Here is a 25,206-nt window from a genome sequence, read left to right on the forward strand (position 1 = left end):
TTCATTGGTAGAATGAGCTGCATATATTATAGTTTGTCTTTATTATGTAAGAATCTAAAGCTAAATAGTTATGTCTGTAGGTACTGACCGGAAGGATGTCCATGTTATGTGGCCAAGTAAGGAGGGCGCATTTCAATGTGTAAGACAATCTCAATTAAACTACCCCCTGCCTCCCAACACACACACTGTCACCAAAACAAACCTCCTAGATGTGTGAAGGCATGGAAGGCTTCAGAGAGTAAGTGTGGATATGTCTATTTTTCCTTTTTAAACCTTTGCACTATAACCCAAGTTTTTGGTAAAACGTTATATAAATTTGGAAGGGGACTTTCAAGTCTTGAAAACAGAAATATGTACACATGGGCAAAAAATGAAAGAGAACCACCTCAACGTTTATTATAACTCAAAAAAATGTCAGAAACTGTATGAAACCAGTACTATGAACGCACCTAGTTTTGCCTAGCTTTATTCATTCTTCTTCTAAAGGGTACAACTTCTCTAAGTACAACGTTCAAGAAGTGACATAAAGGGGCTGTCCCCGTGGCCGAGTGGTTAAGTTCGCGCGCTCCGCTGCAGGCGGCCCAGTGTTTCGTCAGTTCGAATCCTGGGCGCGGACATGGTACTGCTCATCAAACCACGCTGAGGCAGCGTCCCACATGCCACAACTAGAAGGACCCACAACGAAGAATATACAACTATGTACCGGGGGGCTTTGAGGAAAAAAAGGAAAAAAAAAAAAAAAAAATCTTAAAAAAAAAAAAAAGAGCTATTAAGCAAAAAATTAAAAAAAAAAAAAGAAGTGACATAAAATATATTCCAGTGCAGATAAAATTTAGTGATCATTTCCCCCTTTTAAAAACTGCTTGAATTTTTATTATAAATTGTCCTCCAACGGGCTGATATTTAGCTATGACTGGTTTATTATGTAATACATGTTTACATTAAACTTGTTTTTATAAAGCATGAGGTAAAAGTGGAATCCACTGGATGGTGATTATTGCAAATGTTAAGAACGTCCACAGACCATGAGGTAGGATTACATGGACAGCTGCAGGCTCTTCACAGCAGATGAGTATGCATATGCTGTAATAGTTTCTTGTCTACTACTTTCAGTGGGTAATAGTTATTTTAGTGTCCAGCTTTCAATGTGTAAACAGTACATTTATATATTACATTTTTTAACAATTGCACAGGTAAAGTCATGATTTAGATTTTAAAACCCTATTTTCTTCTTTCCGTAAATTCCTAGATTTGACTTGCTATTTCAATTGGAATGTTCATATGCTATGAGTACAATGGATTATTTTTATAGCTCATTTGATTTGGATGCTGTCCTTTTACAAATCTGGTAAAAGGGTACAAGGCTTAAGCTAGTCTTATAGCTGTGACTCTTTGTATCTTGAAGACGTAGAAGATTTTATCTGTAGTATCTCTGGTACTAGAGAAATTACATGGTGTAGCTCTAATCAGTTTTTTCGTGGCTCTTACTTTATTCAGGAAAATAATACTTTTCAAAGATTTCAGAAATACTGTAAAAAGCTGAATATAAACATACACTATAAAATGTTGAATGTAAATGAACACTTCCTACATCTCACTGAACAAACGTATACATATAAACACATATATATGTCTAATATTTAAGAAAATGCTTTTCTACAATTTCAGATATACTATAAAAAAGCTGAATATAAACATTTTCTCATCTTACTAAAGTTGAATGTGTGTATATATATATGTATATATGAAAATAATTTTTTCCAGGACTCAGATATATTATAAAAAGATGAGTATAAACTCATAACAGGTACGTACGGAGTTTCTTAATTTCATACAAACCCAGGGACAGGGTAGTTCTGAATTTTTTCACCAGCTCAATAATGTCAAGGACACACGTAATTCCACCCTCTCCCTGTGCCAATTTCAGCCCCTTCCTTTCTGCTTGCAAAATGGCCACAATGCCAGGTATCATACAGACACACAGACGTGCATCCTGTATATAGGAAGACTATTTCCTTCTACTTTATTAGCAAAGAAAACTTAACTGAAGTCCACTTGCAGATTCTTGCTTGGAACTTCTGTGGCCAGGACCGTGATACACATGCCCAGATGCAAAACAAGCTAGGAGAGCCCACATCTGGCACAGACTAAGGTGGGGAGCAGGCAATCCTGGAAAAGGGAGAACAGTTAACACTGATGACAGGCAACCCACGGTGTCTGCCACAACATTGCCTTCTTGAAATCACCTCTGTTTTTGTAGTTTCATATCCTTTCTCATTCATGTACTTGAGTTTTTTCTTTTTAGAGTGTAATCTTTTTTTTTAAAAAAAAAAAAAAGCTTTCAAGGTTTTTTTCTGGCTTTGCACTTATTTTGTTAGACCTTTTCTACATACTCGAATGCCTTTTCATTCTCCCTCTCATTCTTCCCATCAACAAATGTTTACTGGGAACCTACGAGAAACAAGCAGTGCACCAAGTACAGTGAACTGAGAAGGAATCCTGGCCTTTAATTGTTCCTGTTTTCTCCACATATTGAAAGAAGCTAATTTTCCTCAGAGTGCAGCTTTGTTGCATCCTACAAATTTCAACATGTAGTTGTCTCTTTGTCATTCATTCCTAATGGTAATTTGCCTTGATTCCCTTTTTAATATAAAAAGTATTTATACAGGTATCTTTTAAATTTCCTTGTGGAGGAATAGATTTTGGCTAAGGCTTTGTTATTTTGTAATTCTCTAGAAGAGAGGCAGATTGTGGCATACGTCTTGTTTTTGGAAGGTTCTAATAAATCATCTAAATCTTCCCTCTGATCTCCCAGCAACTCCTCTTTATTCTCCTGGGGATATTCCATTGTGAATTCACTGATGGGGAAAAGGGCAACCTATGAAGGAAAACGTCAGTTTTTAATCTTCCTCCAGAAGGAATTACCTAACACTCAATAAAGAAAGGTGTCTTATAGTCACTGACACATAGGCCTTTCTCTCATATGATCTCTAATAAACACAATTATGAAAATAAAGAAAAGTACAATAAAAGCAGCTCCTATTTAACACAACTTCAATACGAGCCTGACACTATTCTAAGGGATATAATGTAATTATTTAATCTTCACAATGCTACTAAGAAATATGGTGCTAATATTACTAACTTATAATTGAGAAAATTTAGACATAGTTAAGTAAATTGCCCTGTAAGAAATGAGTTACAATGGTGAAGGCGAGTAAAGCCTAAACACTGGTTCAATCCTTTCCCACTCTGATTCAGCCCAGGTTAATTTCAGAGAATGAGCTTGCAAATATTTAATGAGATTTGAGTGGGATGGAAGAAGTGCTATATTTTTAACATTAACGTAGCCTTCCTCAAGTAATAATTATCATATGAATAACTTGTTAGCTAAAACAAACTGGTGTCTCATATATATGACACTTTTACTATGAATCCTCTATTTCCCATAAGGGCTAATGACCCTGATGTTGAGCCAAGTTTGAATGACTGTCTTTACCACATTCACTGCTTCCTAAGCCTTCCCACTTTCCTTATATTCACAGAGTTTTCACCAACTGAACTCTCATGTTTAATAAACTCTGAAACACACATAAACCCTCTCCCAATTCTTAACATTTATAAGGTTTCTCATCAGTAACAAAGGTCACATAAATTCTGGCCCTTAAATAAAGGCCTTACATCCACAGTATGAACTCTGATACTGAGTAAGCTCCTATCTTCAAATGCTTCCCCACATTCCTTACAATCACAGGGGTTTTTGTTTGTTTTACTAGCATGACTTTCTGATGTCAATTAAATTCTGAGTCTTCTCCCAAGTCTTCATTCACTCCTCTGTCCCGTATGAATTCTCTGATGTTGACTGAGGTGTGAGCCACGAAAAAAGGCCTTCCCACATTCCTTACATTCATAGGGTTTCTCACCAGTATGAATTTTCTGGTGCCGACTAAGTTCTGAACCACGACCAAAGGCCTTCCCACATTCCTTACACTCATAGGGTTTTTCACCACTATGACTTCTCTCGTGATGGGTAAGTTCTGACCTTCGAATAAAAGCCTTCCCACATTCCTTGCATTTATGGGGTCTCTCACCACTGTGAACTTTTTGATGTCGAATAAGTTCTGTGCTACAAGTAAAGGCCATTTCACATTCCCTACACTTATAGGGTTTCTCACCAGTGTGAGCTCTCTGATGTCGAGTAAGTTCTGAGCCACGACGAAAGGACTTCCCACATTCCTTGCATTTATATGGTTTCTCACCAGTATGAACACTCTGATGTCGAATAAGATGTGAATCAGAGATAAAAGCTTTCCCACATTCCTTACATTTATGAGGTTTCTCACCAGTATGAACTCTTTGATGCAGACTCAGCTGTGAGGCGCAACTATAGACCTTTCCACATTCCTTACATTCATAGCGTCTTTCACCAGTATGGATGATCTGATGAAGACTAAGTTGTGTGTCATAACGAAAAGCTTTCCCACATTCCTTACATTTATGGGGTTTTTCACCAGTGTGGATTCTCTGATGTCGAAAAAGGTGTGAGGGACGGGTAAAGGCTTTCCCACATTCCTTACATTCATAGTATTTCTCATCAGTATGAATTCTTTGATGTAAATTAAGTTGTGAGGTAGATGGAAAGGCCTTCCCACACTCCTTACATTTAAAGGGTTTCTCACCTATATGAATCTTTTGATGTTTGCTAAGTTGTGAGCTAGAATGAAAGGCTTTCCCGCATTCCTTACAATTATGAGTTTTCTCACCAGTACTAATGCTCTGAGGTTTAGTAATTTCAGAGTCATGAACAAAGGCACATTTCTTATTTTCAGTACTTTTTTTGCTTTCATGAATTCTCTGATGCTTAATCAAGTCTGACCTACTATTAAAGGCTTCCCCACATTCTCCACATTTAGAGTCTTCTTCCTTATTATGACTTCTTTCATGTTGAATATGGTGTGATTGGGACCCTAAAGCTTCCTTACATTCCTTGCATTCACAGGACTTTGCTCTGGTATGAATTGTCTGAGGTACTCTATGAACTGTGCACTGAGTGGAAGTGGACCTTTCTTCAGAGGTTATTACAGCTTGTCTGAAATGGCCCTTCTGTTGTCTCTCCAAGTGGCATTTGATTTCTCTGTTATCTCTGACCCTAGTGCACTCAAGGTTAGAGTGTGTAAGTCTTTTTGTTATCTCCTGTTGTAATGATTTAATTTCACAACTGTTCTCCTTTGGAGATAAATTCTTGGTCTCTCTTCTCTTGGACTCCCAATCTGTAAGATAACAAAAACGAAAATAGGAGAGATTTTCACGTTGCAGAAGCAAGGATAGTTCTGAAGTAGAAATAACAAACTAAAAACAGCGAATAATTTAAATACTCTTAACACTGCATTGCAATTTGTAAGAAAAAATAAATAAGGGGGAGGGAAGAATGAGAATAGAGAAAATGAGGAGAGCTTGTGAGGGAAGTGGTTCTTCATGTCAGCTGGGGAACTTGTTAAAAATACGATGTCCAGGAACCACCTAAGACCAACTAAATGAGAATCTAAAGCCTACATTATATCTAACAGAAAGTCCCCTCATCTCTAGCCTCAAAATACATCCAGATTTTCACTACTTCTCTCTATCAGTATCTCTCACCTTGTCCAAAGCCATCCCTCATCAAGATTAACACGACACTATCCTGATGGCTCTCCCTGCTTCCACTGTTGCCCTCTCAATATTCCATACCCGAGACAGTAGTCGGCGTGTTCCTGTTAGAGTAAGTTGGATCATGCCATTCTTCTGCTCAAAACCCTCCACTGGATTTCCCTCTCGTGCAGAGTAAAAGTCAAAGTCCTTATGTGGTCTACAAGGACTTCGCTGAACTTGTCCTGCACTACCCCTTTCTGATCTCGCTGCCCACCTCCTCCCCTCAGCTGACTCTGCTCCAACTGCCTGATCAACTGGATGTTCCACGAACTTGCCAGGCACATCCCTCCTTCAGAATCTCTGCCTGCAAATCTCTTCCCTAAGATGTCAATATGGCTCATTCCATTACTTCATTCCGACCTCTATTCAAATGCCAACGCATACGAACACTCAACAAAACAGGACCCTCATCACTCTACTGATTCTATTTTTGCAGAGTACTTATCATCACGTCATTTTATTTATTTCCCCAACATTATAAAAAATTTCAAACATACAGAAAAATGGAAAGAATTGGACAGTGAACCCCCATATTCCCACTGCTTAAATCCTACAATAACCATTTGGCTCTACTTGCCTTATCACATATCTATCGATCCCATCCATCAATCCATCTTGCAGACATCAGTAAACTTCACCTCTAGACTCAACAGATTCGATTATACTTTAACTTGTTCACTTCTGTATTGTCTGCTCTCCCTTCACTGTACCTGCACTGAGTAAATACTCAATAACTATTTGTTTGATGAATGAATGGCCATTGGTATTTTTATCAATCTCCCTCAGTGATTCTGACGCCATTCAAAGTGAGGGACTCACTGTTTAAATACGGTGCTTCTCCCTGCACTTTATAAGATAAAACATAAAATTCCTTAGCAGACCTGCAAAACTGCACACTATCAGGACCTGCTTCCTTATTCACCTTCATTTTGAAGTGCTCTCTCCTTCATTCACCATGAGCCCACTAGACTGGCCTCTACTTGACTCCTATATCATGCTAATTACTTTCTCATCCTAGACCCTTTCAGGAAATGCTCCATCTCCCATGAATGCTCTGTTCCAGGATCTCTGCATGGCCAGCTTCTCTCATTCTAAATATCTTAATTTTCTGTCAAGTATCCTCTTCTTTGCCCTCCTAATCTATTCCTCAATTCTGGAATTACATGTTTATTAATCAGTTTACCTACTGGTAAAATTTTGCCCAAAGTGGCCTAGAATTAACATAATACTTATTTTACTCACCATGATATAACCAATCCCCAGCACACAGTTCAATTAATGTTAAATAAACTAGTCACTAGATTAAGGGTATTCAGGTGGAAATAAAGGGAAACATGCTAAAGATAATGAAATTAGGAGAGTGACTTGAGAATCAGAGTCATTGCTCCATGCTTTTAATTACTTAACAGGTGATAGAGGAGTCTTCCTGCCTCCAATCCCTCCCAACTTCAGTATGCTCTCCCTACATCACTTCCACGCACCTGGCAGTAACGCACAAGCAAGGCAGCACCATTCGAGTAAATCTGTATATGTGCTGACACCAGGCCCCTAGAATATTGACAGCTTTACACAACAATAAAAATCTTATGTAATTCTGAGAAAATTCTAATGGAAAATGAGGATACTATGGCAACCATTTATGAGAGGTTATATAGTGTTGTGAGGAAGAATACAACTCTACAACCAGAGTGCTTGGGTATGGATCCTCGTCCCATGATGTGCTAGTTGTATGACACTGGACAGTTACTTAACTATTTAGAAATTAAGAATGCTGGTCTGAGACAGGGGAGATGCTTGTTCTCCAGATGCTCAGTTACGGTGTCAGAGTTTTATGCAAGCACCTTGCTGCCTGGGTTATTCCCCTTGCTCTTGTTATGGTTCAGGGTGGTTGGACCAGCCCAGGGCAGGATGCAGAAAAGACACATAGCTGGGAAATCTAGAGAGATGAATAAGCCTGGAACAACTGGTGAGCAGAGAAGATTCTTCTGTGACTAACATATAGTCTGTATCTGGGATCTAACGAAAATGCCACTCACACTGGGGAGGCTATAATTCTGTCCTTGGGAGAAGGGCACTAAGCAAGGTCTACATAGTGATTGGTAAAATGATGTTGGCATTTTATGTTGTATAGGAAGTTCCAGACATCAGATGTCAGAAGACACTATTATTTTAATATTTTGGAAAAACTATCTACGAGAAAATGAAAATTATGCAAAACACATGGATTGAAATAATAATCATGGACCTTAAAGGAATGCTGAAAGCAAAAAAGTAACATCCAGCACAGCACAGGCTCCCACCCCGTACAATCACTTGTCAATGCCAAAGAACCATTCCCCTGAATCGATCTTCAATCCCTCCACTTTCCCTACTCCACGGTCTTATTCTAGGACAAGGCCAAACCATCTGGACCCCACAACAGCTTCCTAACAAGCTTCACCATTTTCACTCATGAACCCTCTGATTCAATCTCTACAGGACAGCCAGAGAGAGGTCTTAGAAATCCAACCCAATCACGTCCCTACCTTGTTTAAAATCCTTCAATGGGGGCCAAATGTCCTCAAGAAAAAAATTCAAACTCCCAGCTTTGGTGAGAAGGCCCTGCATGATGCTGACCTCCATTCAAGTGTTCAATACCCAGAGCTTTCTCTCCTCAGCGCCGTCAATGTATAGGTTCCTCTACCTGGTACAGCATTCCCACCACTCTGCCTGGATCCTACTACTTGACTTTGCGGCTTCCTATCATTTGTCACAATCTGAAAAGTCTTCCAGTATTATAATATTGCCCCTATTATTCTCTCACAGCAGTGTCTCACCTGTAACCATCGCCCCTAGAAAGACACCCATTTCTTTGTCTACAGCACAGGGCAGGTTTCTAAAAAGAAAACCTTGCAGGGTTATCAGTGATTAGGGATTTAAGTCAGCCCTTCAGTCCTCTGCAGATTACTGGTAAGACTGGCTCTTCCTCAACATTTCCCATGAATTCAAGAGCCATGATTCAAGGGCAGGGCCAGAAGAAGCCCTGAGTCATAAACCCTGATCACATTTGGCTCTTCCCTCCCCGCCAGAGACACCATTCCCAGAAGGAGCCTGTAACTAAGACAATCCTTTATTTTCCCCTAAAAAGTCAATCAAGACTAATTCCAGCAGGCCTACCACCCCTCCTGACCCTAGCTGTTTCCTAGGTTATTCACTGTCACCTTTTATATTTCCTTCCAATGTTTTTTAACAGCCTTTTTACAAAACTGAAACAGCACAGATTCTAAATGTTATGTATCTGACTTTATTTCACTAAACATTATAGCACTGTTTAAAAAATATTTTATAAAAAATATTTAAGGGGCCAGCCCTGTGGTGTAGTGGTTAAGTTCACACGCTCCACTTCAGCGGCCCAGGGTTCATGGGTTTGGATTCCGGGCACGGACCTACACACTACTCATCAAGCCATGCTGTGGTGGTGTCCTACATACGAAATAGAGGAAGACTGGCACAGATGTTAGCTTAGGGACAATCTTCTTTCAGCAAAAAGAAGAAGATTGGCAACAGATGTTAGCTCAGGGCCAATCTTCCTCACCAGAAAAAAAAAAATATTTCAAATGCTGAGCGTTCTGTATCCTAATTGTTGTAGTGGTTATTTGAATCTACATGTTACAAAATTTCATAGTAATATATACCAAAAAAAAAAAAGAGTATATGTGAAAATGGGTGAAATCTGAGTAAGGTTTGTAGTTTATTTAGTTACTACTATTGTGTCAACATCAATTTCCTGGTTTTGACAATGTACTATGATTAGGTAAGATGTTATCATTGGGGAAAGCTAAGTGAAGAGTACACAGGAACTCTGTACTATTTTTGCAACTCCTATTGAGTCTAAATTATTTCAAAATAAAAAGCCAAAAGGAAACAAACCCCCAAACACTGAGGGCTCCTCAAATGGGCCTTCCACAATGTTGGGCAATCTTTGTATGTCTTCCTAATTCATTTTCTTGCTTTTCTTCCCATTCGCTTTCCCTCTTAAAACCTCTATAGTCAGATTTTTGTCCCTAGTCCCCACCAAAACTACTATTTTAAGGTCTCAAATAAGCTCCACGTAGCCAATTACGACAGTTAGTTAATCCTCAATTACTGTCTTACCCATCAGCAGTATTTACGCGGCTGTTTACTTCCTCCTTAAAGCACTATTCTCATTAGGACCCTGGACACCACATCCTCCTGAGTCCTCCTAGCTCACTGCCTATTCCTACTTGTTTTCTCTTGCTGGATCCTCCTCCTCTTCCCAACTAAACGTCAAAGTGCTCCAGGGCTGAGTCATCCAACATCTTTCCTTCTCTGTCAACTTCTACCTCCCTAGGTGATACCCTGTTGTAAGCTCAGCACATGGTAATACCGAACACACACTACATTTTCCAGACAGCCTAGGTTTGATCATGAGACTTGAAACTGACCAGTGGGATTTGAATGGAAATGAGAGAAGGAACATGCTCTCCCACTCCCACTCCCACTCTTCAATTCTGCTGCTTGGAAGGTGGACCCGTGGTGACTCCTCACACACCATATGGACGAAGGCTATACTCTCATCCTCTGGAGCCTGAAGCTGGGTGGGGCTGAGCCACCGAAGCCCTGGAGCCTCCACTTACAAAGTGCTACATATGAGTACAATGAAATACTTTTTCATTCTATGTGAGAGTAAAATGAAATTGTAAGGTCAAAGCTCCTGGAATCTGGATGTCTGTAACTCATGACAAACCTGTATCTTAATTCCCATACTGGCTTCCTGCTGACACTCAATTCATGAAGTCTATTTCCTCTTCAGAGTCTTTGTACTTGCTGTTCTCTCTACCTTGGTCTCCCCCTCACCACATCTCTGCACAATTCCTTTCCTCCCTCTTTCAGGTCCGCCTGCTCCAATGTTACTTCCTCAGAGGACCGTCCCCAACAACACAATCCTACATAACAGAGTCATACCTCATTATTCTCTAGCTTAAACTGAATGAGATTTTTCTTCAAAATGTACTGCTACTTAAATATTATGTACGTATCCATTTTTTGTCCATCTTTCCCACTAGAATGTACCAGAAACCCCACAAGACAGGGCCTTTCACTTGTTCACTGTTGTATCTCCAGTAAGAAATTGCTGAATGGTGACCCACAGAACAACTCTAAATGCAAAAGAGAACACAGGAAATTGTTTTCAGAGTGGGGAACTTGGTGAACTCACACTCCAACAAAAACAATGAAAATAATGCAAAAAAACCCAACCAAAATAAACATTTTTGGAACTCTGAAATTTAAGCAAAGCCACAAAATGAACTGAAAATTGTCGATCCAATAGAAACTACTGAACCTTGGTGAGAAAGTAGGATTTGCGACATTTTAATGTGGGGCTTTCCCATTCCCCTTCCCTCGCCAGCTCATCGGCACAGTTGTTAAAAGCTAGCAGGCTTGCAGCCAGTGGAGAGGTCTGACCTCTTCTGGAGTGCCATTAAAAACATCACCCATCCAATATTTTTTCAGACCTTGCATCTCCCTGGAAAATCTATTCATAAGGTGTTGCTGCTATTTGATTTGAATCAGGGCTCAGCTCAGCTAGGGGAGAGGAGAGACTGAAAGTCCCACCCAGAGCATTACCGAAAACAATAGCAAACTCCTGGCAATGTCCCAGCTGCCTAAGGCTGTGATTTCAACTGGGGCAAACAATAACTAGAGGGGAATTTGAAAGGAAATCTTAAGCCTTAGATGACCACAGGAAACTCTGAGAAGTTCCAACGTGTTCCTGGGAATGTAAAAGGGAGGGTTGTCCACATGCCCAGGAAAGCCCTGAGAAAGGAGAAGGCCCAATCATTCAGATCTGCCTAAACTTGAGGTCCTGTGAAAGCGGGAAGTGCAAGCTAAGGTTGTCGTGTAAACTACCTCAAGTTTGAAGGCCTGCCTTCTCACACAGATCTCCTTGGCAGAGAGTGGAGAAATACAGTAAGGCATTTAAAGAAATCTTCTGACCAATCATTGGCTTACCACCAAATTATACTGACCCAGGAGTAACCCCTAGGAAGCCAAACTTAAAAATAAAAACAAGAACTTAAAAAAAGAAAGCTATTGGAGAGCTCAGTGGCTGTACACTACAGAGAATAGAGTCTAGAGAATTAGTCAAGGAAAATTGCTAAATTAAAAAGCAGCAACAAGAAAAACAAACAAAAAACAAATCCCAGAAACAACAACAAACTCAGTGAGAGAGAAATAAGACACTAGATTTGGGTGGGTGAAATGGGTGAGGGGGTCAACTGTATAGTGATGGATGGTAACCAGACTTTTGGTGATCACTTTGTAGTGTATACAGATGTTGAATTATAATGTACACCTGAAACTTACATAATGTTATATACCAATTTTACCTTGATTAAAAAAAAAGATACCAGACTTGTGACAATATATTATCTAAAATCTCCACTTTTTGACAAAAAATTATGAGATATACAAAGAAACAGGAAAGATGTCACATACACAGAAAAAAAAAAAGCAGCTAACAGACAATGTATCTGAGGGGGCCCAGTTTATGGATTCAATAGACAAAGACTTTAAATAAGCTACTATAAATATGCCTTTAGTTCAAAGAACTAAAGGAAGTCATATCTAAAGAATTAACGGAAAGTATAAGAATCTCAAAAAAGTGGCAGAAATTATAAAAGACAGGGCCAGCCCCAGTGGCTTAGTCGTTAAGTTCAGTGTGCTCTGCTTTGGTGGCCTGGATTTGGTTCCCCGGCGTGGACCTACACCGCTTGTCTGTTAGTGGCCATGTTGTGGCAGCAGCTCACATACAGAAAGAGGAGGACTGGCAATAGATGTTAGCTCAGGGTGAATCTTCCTCAACAAAAAACAAAAAGAAAAACAACCAAACAGAAATTTGAGTTGAAAAGTACAGTAACTAAAACAAAAAATTCAACAGCAGACCTCTGCAACAGATTTGAACTGGCAGAAGAAAGGATCAGCAAACATGAAGACAGGTAAACAGACAGACTATTTCAGTCTGTGGTACAGAAAGAAAAAGGAATAAAAAATAAAATAGAGCCTCAGAGACCTGAGGGATATTATAAAGCATAGAAATATATGCATAAAGGGAGTCCCTGAATGAGAACAAGAAAGGGGTAGAAAAACATTTGAAGAAATAATGTCCCCAAACTCCCCATATTTGATGAAAAACATTACACATCTAAGAAGCTCAATGAACTCCAAGTGGAATAAACTTGCTACAAACTTGGAATAAACTTGATCCAAACCTAGACACACCACAGTCAACTCATAAAAGTCAAAGATAAAATCTTAAAAGCATCAAGAGAAGCAATTCATCACATACAAAGGATCCTCAATAAGACTGGCAGCAAAACCATGGAGAATAGAAGAAAGTAGAATAACATATTTGAAAAAAAAAGGGACTGTAAATCAAGAATTCTATGTTAAAACTATCCTTCATAAAAACAAGAAAAATTAAGATATTCCCAGATTATTTTTAAAACAAAAGGAATTTATCACTAGCAGATCTGCCCTATAAGAAATACTAAAGGGAGCTGTTTAGGCTGAAATGAAAGGACAGAAGACACCTTGAATTCACACAAAGAAATAAAGAGCATCAGTAAAGGTAACTACATAGGCAAATATAAGACGATATAAAAGTATTTTTGCTTCTTCTATCTGACTTAAAAGACAACTACATAAAGCAACAATTATAAAGATGTGTTGATGGTGTGTTAGTTTCCCATTTCTTATATAACAAATCACCATAAATGTAGCAGCTTAAAACAACTGAAACTTATTACCTTGCATGTGGTTCTGGAGGTCAGAAGTCTGACATGGGTCTCGACAGGCTAAAACGAATGTGTTGGCAGCCAGGCTGTACTCCTTTCTTGAGGCTCTAGGGAAGAATCTGTTTCCTTGCCTTTTCCAACTCCTGGAGACTGCCCACACTCCTTAGCTCATCACGGTCCCCTTCCTCCATCTTCAAAAGCAGCACACTGCATCCCTCTGTACATTTCTTCTGTCGTCACACCTCTAACTCTTTCAAGGACCCTTGTGATTACATTGAACCCATGTGAATAATCTAGGATAATCTCCCTAATTTAAGGCCAGCTGATCTGCAACCTTAATTGCTCTTTGCCACGTAAGGGCAACAGTTTCCAGGGATTGGGATGTGGATATTTTTGAGGGAGTCATTATCCTGCCCACCCATATTGGCTTATACTGTTATAAGGTGTATTTGTATGACAGTAATAGTATAAAGAAGGGAGGAGGGAACAGGGGTATACTGGGGCACAATTTTTTAATAAGATTAAAGTTAAGTTAGTATTAATCCAAACTAAATTGTTTTAAGATGCTAATTGTAATTTCCAGGGCAACTGCTGAGAAAATAACTCTAAAAACTATAGTAAAAGAAACAATAAGAAACCTAAAATGGGACTCTAGAAAATATCTCTTTAATATAAATATAGTAATGGAAGAATAGAAGTACAAAAGGAAAATAACACACGCAGAAAACAAATACCACAATGCCAGACACAAATCCTACCCTAGCAGTAGTTACATTAAATGTAAACATATTAAACACCCAAACAAATGGCAGAAATAGGCAGGATGTATTAAAAAAACATGATCCAAGTATGTGCTGTCTACAAGAGACACACTAAATTCAAGGACACAAAAAGGTTGACAGAGAAGGATAAAAAAAGATATACCCTGCAAAGAGTAATCAAAAGTGAGCTTCAATAACTATACTCTTGTCAGACAAAATAGAGGTTAGGAAAAAAATTTTAACTAGAGACAAAGAAGGACGATTTTATAATGATAAGAGGGTTAATCTATCAGAAATTATATTATAAGCATATATGCACATAATAATAAAGCCCTCAAATACATGAAGCAAAAACTAATAGAATTGAAGGGAAAAATAGACAATTCAACAAACTGGAGACTTCAATGCTCTACTTTCAATAATGGATAGATCAACCAGCCAGAAGATCAACAAGGTGACAGAAAACAACATACTGTTAAATAACCAATGCGTCAAAGAAGAAATCACAAGAGAAATTGGAAAATACCTCTGAGTTGGATGAAAGGAAAACTAAACATACCAAAACTTAACAAAATATAGTTAAAACAGATCTTAAAGGGAAATTTACAGCTTAAAATGCCTATATAAAAAAAAAAAGATCTCAAATCAATTATCTAATTATACACCTTAAGGAACTAGATAAAAAAGAGCAAACTAAACCCAAAGATACCAGAAGGAAGGAAATAATAAAGATTAGAGGAGAAAAGAACAAAGTAGAAAAAGAAAAAAAGAGAAAAATCAAGTGTAACTGTAAGTTGCTTCTTTGAAAAGATCAACAAAACTGACAAACCTTTAGCTAGATTAACCAAAAAAAAGGGGAGAAGACTCACACTAATATCAAGAATGAAAGCGGATATTACTACCAACCTTACAGAAATAAAAAGCATGATAAGCAAATTAGCGGTTGCCTAGGGCTGGGTGTGGGGAGTGACTGCTAATGGGCATGGGGTTTCATTTTGGGGTGATGAAAATGTTCTAAAATTAGATTGTTGTCACAGGTGCAAAACTCTATATACTAAATATACTAAATATACTAAAACCACAGAACTGTACACTTTAAATGAGTGAATTTGATGAAATGTGAATTATAACTCAATGGAGCTGTTTTTAAAAGTCTGGACAAAACTGGATCCAAAGTGCAGGGAAAATGGTTGTCTCGTGGGAAAGAGGAAGCCACTTCCTTAGTGAAATCAGAGGGGAATGTGAGGAAGGGCAGCAAAAGAATGCTACATGGAGTAAAAATTTGAGGCCTCATGCTGAGACATCCTTACTTTCTTCTCCAGATATCAGGGTTTTGGGGGTGCTTTCTTACCAACATCTCGGAAGTGCTGCCTTCTCACAGGCCAACTGGGTGACCAGCTGCCATGGCTTTCCCCTTACAAGTTACCATCACTCACCTGGGCACCATTCTCTTGTCTCTTTCCTCTTAACCATCCACGGCTCCTTCTTCTGCTCCAGTAAGGAGATCACATCTGGCTTAGAATCAGAAAGTCCTGATCAAGAAAAAAAAAAATGGGACAAAGTTATATTGTGGGTGTCCCGAAATTAAAACCAGTCCATGATGATCAAGAAAGAGGAATTAGTAGATTAAGGGTCTGAGGAAGGGGTAAAGGTCGGAGGAACAAAGATAAAATCGTCCAACAGAGCAGCCAATTTCTAACTTCACAAGGGACAAACCATTCTTTGGTAAGCAAGAATCATTAATTCAGCCAGGCACTTGAAAAACACTCACAAGAAATTCATAACAAAGAACATAAAAATTCCAGGCGGCCAATTCGGAATTTCGCGGGGCAGATAAACTTACCCAGTGAGATCAGGTTGTTATAATTCTCCAACATTACATCCTGGTACAAATCCTTCTGAGTAGAGTGCAAGCATTCCCACTCCTTTTGAGAGAAGTAAATCGCCACATCTTTGAACTTCAAGCCCTGGAACCATAGATAAATATACTATTTGTGAAATTAATGGGCAAAATCTTGAAACTGGAACAAAAGAAAAAGAAGAAATTCAGTAGGGGAACACCACTGGGAAAACAGGCTGTGCTGGACCCTTCAACACAGATGGTCAGTGTGGAAACAAGAGTGATCAGAGCACACATCATTCTTGGTGCACACATCAGTCTTAAACATGCAACTATAGATGTAACCCGTTGGCATTATCCTCTTCCATTATTTACCCAGGTGGGGGAATAAACAAAGTCCAGATAATTGGTGTTTCCTAATTAAATGAAATTGTACCCGCAAGTACACAGCACACTCTATTGTTCATCACACAACACTTGTAACCATCTCCTGACCATTCTCCCAAAAAAGAAATGTTTGAAAAGCTTGATTCAAAAATAACATAAAATTTCAATTTCTGAGAAATAGGATTTGAATATAACTTAGTGATTTAATCATTTCTTAAAAACTCAGGCTCATAAATATGCCAGAATATTAAATCCTAATCACTTTTCCATGTCACCACAAATTCTAAAACAGACATCATTTTCACTGGCTGTATTCTTATGGACTCGATGTTCTTATTTTGGGACACTAGTTTGGACAAGTTCTCTAAAGTTCTTTTGCAATTGTGAGAGTTATTACTTGTCAACAATGTATACACCTGGCTATATTATTCCTGTTACCATAAATTGTCTCTAACTATATTCTCCTTGTTCCTAAGCTACCAAAACTGATGGAGGAAGATCCAGGCTCACATCCATGTGACCCAAGATGAGCATACACTATGCAAGTTCAAAATGGACCCACTTATTGGTGTCTTCCTGGCACAGTCTCCTTGTAATATCACATAATTCCATACACTCAGTCTATCACATCCCTATCATGTCCCCAATTCTAAAAATCTCAGAGAACTGGAGATATGGGCAAATACTGAGACTGCAACAAATTAACATCAATTACCTTCTTGTCTAATTGGAAAATCCAAGTTTGTAACATGGGATCCCACTTAACCACTCATCTCCACTTCATCAAATCGCAGCTCTAACAAGGGAGGTATCAAATTTCCAGCAAGGGCTGGTTTCCCCACTCCAGCAACACTCCTGGTGGAAGGATATGCACTTAAGGAATGCTAAGTGGTTTGCTGAATGAATACCTAAATACCTGTTGGAGAACAGAGGGACACATGGGACAGCAGCCTTTGGTGGCCTCACTCATTGGAATGAGAAGAGCTGGGGAACAAGTTCCTTGGAGGGCCTCAGGGAAGAAGGAAGTTTCAGGAAAAAGAAACCCACTGTTCAAATTTTCCAAAATAAACAATGCATTCAATGAAGGAGAGGATAATGATATGGCTTTTAGGGTTGCAAACACAGATCACTTACATCCTGGGTTCATCTTGGAGAAAGGCAGAGCTGGAGGAGGCAGAGGAGGAAGAAGCAAAAGCAGCCCTGAGACACTGGACTGACCTCGGGGCCCTAAAGGACTGAGAATGAATCTTCCTCCCCGCCCCTGTTCCACTCTGCCTGTTTGGGCACCCCCCCAACCCCCCCACCACGACCCCCCATACACACACAGTCTCTCTTGATTTGAGGGAAAATAACAAACCTTTACCTTCCTGGAACTCCAGGGAATCCAACCGTGTATAACGTATTCAGAAGAAACAACCTTTCCACCATCAGGAGCTGATCTGGGCCCACAAGGGCCTGCTCTGACCTGTGCCTGGCAGACCCTTGTTCCACAATCTGGAAGACAATGAACTCCTCAGCCACGGAGGCATCCCAAAGACATGACGGAGCCCTCAGGCCCAGGAACACAGGACACTGGGGCAGGCCCAGCCCCGAATGACGGTTTCTGCAACAGGTCTCCAGCCTCTGCCAGGCCTCACAGACTCAGTGCATCAGATGTCTCCTTGGCTTTGTTCCCAGATCCCAGGACTAGGGCCCTCAGAACCCAGACTGAAACCTCCTTCCACAGAGACCCTGTTCAAAAGCACCAATACTGAGCCAGACAACCCACAGGGATCAGCAGGTCCTGAGCAGCCTCAGCAGAGCTCAACCAGGAGGCGGGTTGCAACCGCTTTACATGAAATCACAGTTCTCAGAACCCTCGTGGCCAGCACATCGTGGTTCCCAACCAAGATCACCCATGGCTTTCCTGCCTGACATTATTCCCTCTCACCCCTACCCCCGGCCTCACAGCTGAGAGGCAGTGTTCACTGCCTCTCAAGTACAATCATTGTGCATTAAGCACTTTAAGTTTCTGGTGCCTTATATGCATTAATCCTCAGGAAAGGCCCATGTTTCAAAGGAAACTTTAGCTTACAGAAGCGAATCACTGACACAAATTTGCAGTTGGCAGAGGCACTGCAGGGCTCTGAGTCTAGATTTCTCCACCTCTATAGTTGACTGCCTTCCATTTCTGGCTCTTGCAGCTGCAGCCGGGGATTTCCTGATTCTTTAAAAGAACTCTGAGCTGGGCTCTGCACTTCAGGGAGCAGAAAATGTTCAGTCTGCTCTGTTTGTTGCTGCGAGCACAGCACTCTACGAGGGGAAATCAAAGGTTGAAGGAAAAGGGAGGAAAGAAGCGACAAACAAACAAAATTCCTTTATTCAAAAATATCCATCAAAATCCTCCATGAGTCTGACTCTGTGTGGGCACTGGGGACAGGATGACTCTGACCCAGAACCTGCCCTCAAAAAGCTCAGTATCAGGGAGGAAAAAGAAAAAAGTAGAGACAATCACAAGACATCATGCTCTGTGGCGGACTGGTTACCACAACTAAATCACCAGCCGAAAAATAATGCACTGAATATTAAAAACATTTTGGAATGCAATGATGAGCTGACAAGCATGCAATCTTCAATAGCTAAAACTAACTCAAAATGGGAACTAGAGAGATGTGCTGAGCCACCGGCGTTTATTTTACCAGAAAACCTGCTGAGCCGGGCTAACCATGAACTTTGACATTCACAACCTTAAAGAGCAGGGAGAGAGACCCAGCCGACAGCTGGTCAAGATGGGAGTGTAACTGGTTCTGCACTGCAAAGACCTGGGACCTCCAGGACCACGCTCTCAGAACAAGGGGAAAAGCAGCAGTAGCACTCCCACCCTGGGGGGCTGCAAGGAAAACGGCCTGACTTGAACCCTATCGGTCGGTGGAAGGAAAGTTCTCCCCTGAGGAACAGTAACAAGTCAGCGCTTCCACAGGTCTGCAGCTCACATTCACATTACTCAGGCGAATCTAAAAACTGGCCGTCTCTTACAGCGGTTCTGGTTCAGCCGTGCTCTTGGCAGAAGCAAACACAGACTTGCCCTAGAGGGACAATCTTCAGCCAGGCCTCAAGAGTCCAGGGGTAGAATTCCAAAGAAAACGACCCAAAAGTCAAAAATAATAACAGTACAACATTGTAAACGCACTAAATGCCACCGAACTGCACACTATAAAATGGCTAATTGTATGTTATGTGAATTTCGCCTAAATAAAAAATTAAATAAAAGTGAAACATGCAAAGGGGCATAATTCCATGATCAAAAAGTCAGGAAAATCTGGGGCTGGCCCCATGGCCGAGTGGTTAAGTTCGCGCGCTCCGCTGCAGGCGGCCCAGTGTTTCGGTGGTTCGAATCCTGGGCGTGGACATGGCACTGCTCATCAAACCACGCTGAGGCAGCGTCCCACATGCCACAACTGGAAGGACCCACAACGAAGAATAAACAACTATGTACCGGGGGGTCTTTGGGGAGAAAAAGGAAAAAATAAATAAATAAATAAATAAAATCTTTAAAAAAAAAAAAAAGGAAAATCAGTCATGCGATTGTTTCAACTTTTCACTATATTCGAAAATTTCATTAATAAAACCTTAGGGGGAAAATAACACACCTGCAAAGATTCACATATTATATAGATAATACTAAAGAATATAAAACAAGTATATTACATCTTTTTTAAAAAGGAGGTAAGATGGTAAAAAACAAAACTCCACAAAAATGACAGGTAGATATAAAAGAAAAAAAATTAAAACTTCTGGAACAAAAAACATAATACTTAAGGGGTTGGCTCTGTCACATAGTGGTTGGGTTTGCACACTCCACTTCAGCGGCCTGGGGTTCACATGTAGGTTTGGATCCCCGGTGTGGACCTGCACACCACTTGTCAAACCACGCTGTGGTGGCATCCCACATAAAATAGAGGAGGACTAGCACAGATGTTGGCTCAGCAACAATCTTCCTCAAGCAAAAAGAGGAGGACTGGCAACAGATGTTAGCTCAGGGCCAATCTTCCTCCCCAAAAAACAAAAAAACCAAAACCAAACAAACAAAATAATATTTAAAATTAAATCATACAATAACTGGAATAAATATCTCTGAAGAGAAAAATTACTGGAGTGGAAGATATAAAAAATGATTATGCAGAATGCTATCAAGAAACATAATATGGGAAAGTATAAGAGAGGTTAAGAAGATAAAATGAGACTGTTTCACAGATATCTAACGAGTTCTGGAACAAAAAAAGAGAAAGAACTGAGAAAAAGCTGTAACTGAAGACATAATGGCTAAGAAATTTTCAGAAGTGGCAAAGGAAAGCATTATTCAAAAGCCCAGTGAGTCTCAAACAGAATAAATAAAAAGAAATCCTACATCACTACAGAGCATTAAAAAGAAAAAGAAGGGGCCAGCCCAGTGGCCGAGTGGTTAAGTTCGTGTGCTCTGCTTCGGTGGCCCAGGGTTTTGGCGGTTCGGATCCTGGGTGCAGACATGGCACCACTCATTAGCCCATGTTGAGGTGGTATCCCACATAGCACAACTAGAAGGACCCACAACTAAAAAATATACAACTATGTACTGGGGGGGATTTGGGGAGAAGAAGCAAAAAACAAAACAACAAAATGATGTAGACAGATTGTCTACAAAAGAACAACAGTCTGATTGACAAATGACTATTCAACAGCAACAATGTAAACCAGAAGACAGCAGAATAGCTCAGTCTGCTGAGAGAAAATTCTCTCTCACAAATGAGGGTAAATAACGATCTTTTCAGAAAAATAGAGATTCAGGGGCCGGCCCCGTGGCCGAGTGGTTAAGTTCACGTGCTCCACTTCAGCGGCCCAGGGTTTCACCGGTTTGGATCCTGGGTGCGGACATGGCACTGCTCATCAAGCCATGCTGAGGCGGCGTCCCACATGCCACAACTACAAGGACCCACAATTAAAAATATACAACTGTGTAACAGGGGGGCTCTGGGGAGAAAAAGGAAAAATAAAACCTTTAAAAAAAAATAGAAACTCATTAAAGTATATAATTCCATCTGAAGGAAAGTGATCCCAGGTAGAGGTTTTGAGATATAAGAATGGTGAACAGAGAAAGTGGTAATATGTGGATAACCTAATATTCAAATATATAAAATAATAAAAATGTTTTATGGGTTAAAGAAAATGATGGGAGAAAAATATCTGATGACAATATAAGTTGTTTGATCAGCAGGAATATTCTAGTTCCTTATACCATTCAGCAAGAATATAAAGATGTTCTTTAGTTTGAGACACTGGTAAGTTAAGAAAGTATGTTAAAAATTCTAAGATAAGGGGCCGCCCGGTAGCACAGCGGTTAAGTGCACACGTTCTGCTTCGGCGGCCCAGGGTTCGCCGGTTCAGATCCCAGGTGTGGACATGGCACAGCTTGGCAGGCCACGCTGTGGCAGGCGTCCCACATATAAAGTAGAGGAAGGTGGGCACGGATGTTAGCTCAGGGCCAGTCTTCCTCAGCAAAAAGAGGAGGATTGGCCGCAGATGTTAGCTCAGGGCTAATCTTCCTCAAAAAAAAAAATTCTAAGGTAATCACTGAATAAACAAAACTAGTTTATAACTTTCAAACTCACAGAGAGAAAATGAATTGAGATTTTAAAAAATACAAAAAAGATAGAATAAAAAGCACAAACTAAATCAATAATGATACTTTTAATTATATCAGTAATAACAACCACTAACGGACTAAATGCTCTCATTAAAAGATAAAAGTTGTTCAAAAACCAAAGCTCAGTTATATGCTGTTTACAAGAGACATCTAAAACATAAACAAATATCCAGAAAGACTAGACATAAAAGGCCAAAAGATAACTTGTGTACACACCTAATTAAAAATAAATATATATAGACACATACAAATGAAACCAGGATGAAGGAGTCAGAATTTCCCTACATTGGGATGCAACTGTGCCTATATGCACAAGGTTAACGTGGGAAACAAGATAACCAAAGTTTCTGAGCTTGCCCGGGAGAACAGCAGGAGGGGACCACTGATGAAGAGATAAGGCTCACTGACAGCCCCCAGTCTGACAACTCACAGGAGCATTGAGAAGCTAAAATGACCGACTAAATTTTACACATCACAGACCAAAAATCTACCCCATGCGACACACAGAACCCTCTCAAATTTGCACATGCGACCCATGAAGAAGTACAACAGACGGTCGCCCCTGCTCAGAGGACTCTTAGAACGTCAGTCCCCAAGGCCACACGCTCCTCCTCCCCGTCTTATTCTCACAATGTGCTTTGGAAAAACGCTTAGAACTGCACGTAGGCAAGTTAATCTGTAACCGGTGGAAAGAATAACTTGTTAGCAGAAAATTTATGTCCTCTGCCCAAACTGTTCCTTCTGTCCCAGATAAGGAAGTAACAAGTTTTCTCAGCTTTCTCAGGAATGTTGCATTCAGCAGATCCACTCCGGAGAGGTGCAATGTTCTGCGGTCACCCTTCACCTGACATTTTAACCCCGTTTGCTCTACATCAGTCATTTCCAAATCAGGCCCCTTTCAGACGGATTTTTTTCAGGTTGACAGTCCACCATCTTCCTATATGCTAGCTTATCGCTTATTAAAGATCCTTCTCTACTACCACCTGCTTGGCCTTTTATCTTGCAGCAAGCAGATCAAGCCCTTGCTTGGTAACAAATACACATAAATAAAATAATAATTATGACAAACCTTCATCATTATGGAAGAACACATGGAAATAACTGATAGATACAACAGACAAAATGTCAGTAGAAATAGAAAATATTTAAATAACAAAATTAAGAAGCTTGATTTAATGGCCACATATAGAACAGTGCACCCAATTCTTCTCAATTATATCTGGAGGATTCAGAAAAACTGACCATGTTGGGCCTTAACACAAACCACAAACATTTTGGATGAATACATACTAATAAAAAGATGTACATTAATAGGACTGCCTGTGTGTGGGGTGGTAAATGGAAGTGAAGATAAGTAGATAAATAATCAGAATAAGAGAATGGCCTTGCTCAGACCAATAATAACATGCCACAAAATAAAGACTATGATTAATGTAACACTGCACTTGAAGCCTCTCCTCATCCTATCAAGGGAAACTAGTGCAGTAAAACGAGAATTACAACTAAATATAGGTTGAAAAAAGAAGGAAAACACCAATATTTACAGATTACAGACAGAAAGTGTCCTTATTCATCAATGATATAATTATCTAGTTAGATGACCCCCAAATCCAAAAGAATCTACCAGATATTAGAATAAATGAGGGTTCAGCAAGTTGAATGGACATAAAAATCAATACCTAAAAATCAATTTTATGTCTGTACGCAAGAAACAACGGGAAAATAATGACTAAAAATTAATACCATTTACAAAACGCACAAAATATAAAAATACCTAGGAATAAACTTAACAAAAGAAGTGTAAGACTTTAAAAATCTTATTGAAAACTATTATAGAAGAGCTAAATAAGCAGAGTTATGCTGGTCAGAGGGAGACAAAGACTCAATACTATGAAAACGTCCAGCTTCCCCACATTCATCAAGGATTCAGCACAGCGCAAAATGATATCCCAGCGGGGTTCGTATGAAACTTGATCAGCCAATTCTAAAATTTACATGGAGAAGCCAAAAGCCAGGGAACAGCTAAGAGACTCCTAGAGAACAAGACTATAGTAAAGGAACATGACTTACCAAATATCAAAACATCATTACAAATCTGTCTTAATTAAGACAATGTGGTTTTGGTGCAGTGATAAACAGACCAGTAGGGAAAGACAAACAGACCAGCAGGGAAAGACAAACAGACCAGCATATACAAAGGACAGAACAGATCAATATATACACATGGAAACTTAATTTATGACAGAATTGCCACTGAAATACAGAGGGGAAAGGATGACCGTGTAGTAAGAAACTTGGCCTCCAAAGAGAGGTCTTGCTTTTGTCCAGCTCATGGGATGTAATCTGTAAACACTTAGAATTTCCCAAGTGATAGGAGTGTCTCTGTCATTTATGGTGGGCCCCTAAGACCACATGTGTAAGTTTATGCTAATGAGATGGCTGAGGGTGGCAGCTGGTGTCTAAAGTGAGGGCAGTCTTGTGGGACCTATGCCCTCAGACTGTATAGTTTGCCTAATCCTTTGAAATGGCCTTTTTTTGTTGTTAAAGCTTGGCACCTGAGCTAACATCCATTGCCAATCTTTTTTTCTTCTTCTTCTTCTCCCTAAAGCCCCCAGTACACAGTTGTATATTCTAGTTGTGGGTCCTTCTGGTTGTGCTATGCAGGACGCTGCCTCAGCAGGGCCTGATGAGCTGTGCCATGTCCACATCCAGGATCCAAACCAGCAAAGCCCTGGGCTGCCGAAGCGGAGCACGTGAACTTAACCACTCGGCCACGGGGCCGGGCCCTGCAATGGCCTTTTCAAAAAATGATGCTGGGATATTAGTTATCCAAGTAGAAAAAGTGAAGCTGGACCCCTACCATATACCATATCGTAAAATCAATCCCAAGTGAATTAAAAACTTAACCACAACAGGCAAAACACTATCATTCATTCATAGAAAACATTATGGGACAATATCTTTACTCTTAGGAGAAAAGAGATTTCTTAAACAAGACATTAATAAATTATTAAAGGAAAGGAAAACGGTGTTAAATTTTATGGCATTAAAATTGAGAATTTCTACCATCATTTA

At 39.8% G+C, this 25,206-nt stretch overlaps 2 protein-coding genes across 2 annotated transcripts in view; both read right to left on the minus strand.

The window, feature by feature from the left end:
• Positions 1–719: 719 nt before the first annotated feature.
• LOC102150658 (zinc finger protein 568) overlaps positions 720–25,206 on the minus strand; it is a gene marked incomplete at its 5' end in the record, with an annotated part of 33,180 nt that continues 8,693 nt past the window's right edge. Inside the window, 4 exons of the mRNA XM_070224290.1 lie at positions 720–5,270; positions 15,682–15,777; positions 16,089–16,212; positions 17,836–17,966. Coding sequence (XP_070080391.1) covers positions 3,823–5,270; positions 15,682–15,777; positions 16,089–16,212; positions 17,836–17,966 — 1,799 coding nt within the window. The remainder of the gene's footprint in view (positions 5,271–15,681; positions 15,778–16,088; positions 16,213–17,835; positions 17,967–25,206) is intronic.
• LOC100052108 (abasic site processing protein HMCES) overlaps positions 1,467–25,206 on the minus strand; it is a 96,812-nt gene continuing 73,072 nt past the window's right edge. Inside the window, exons 9-11 of the transcript XR_011422323.1 lie at positions 16,089–16,212; positions 15,682–15,777; positions 1,467–5,270 (exon numbers count right to left, since the gene is read on the minus strand). The gene's annotated coding sequence lies outside the window, so the exon portion shown is untranslated. The remainder of the gene's footprint in view (positions 5,271–15,681; positions 15,778–16,088; positions 16,213–25,206) is intronic.

Source organism: Equus caballus, chromosome 10, assembly GCF_041296265.1.
Source record: "Equus caballus isolate H_3958 breed thoroughbred chromosome 10, TB-T2T, whole genome shotgun sequence".
Lineage (NCBI taxonomy): Eukaryota > Metazoa > Chordata > Mammalia > Perissodactyla > Equidae > Equus > Equus caballus.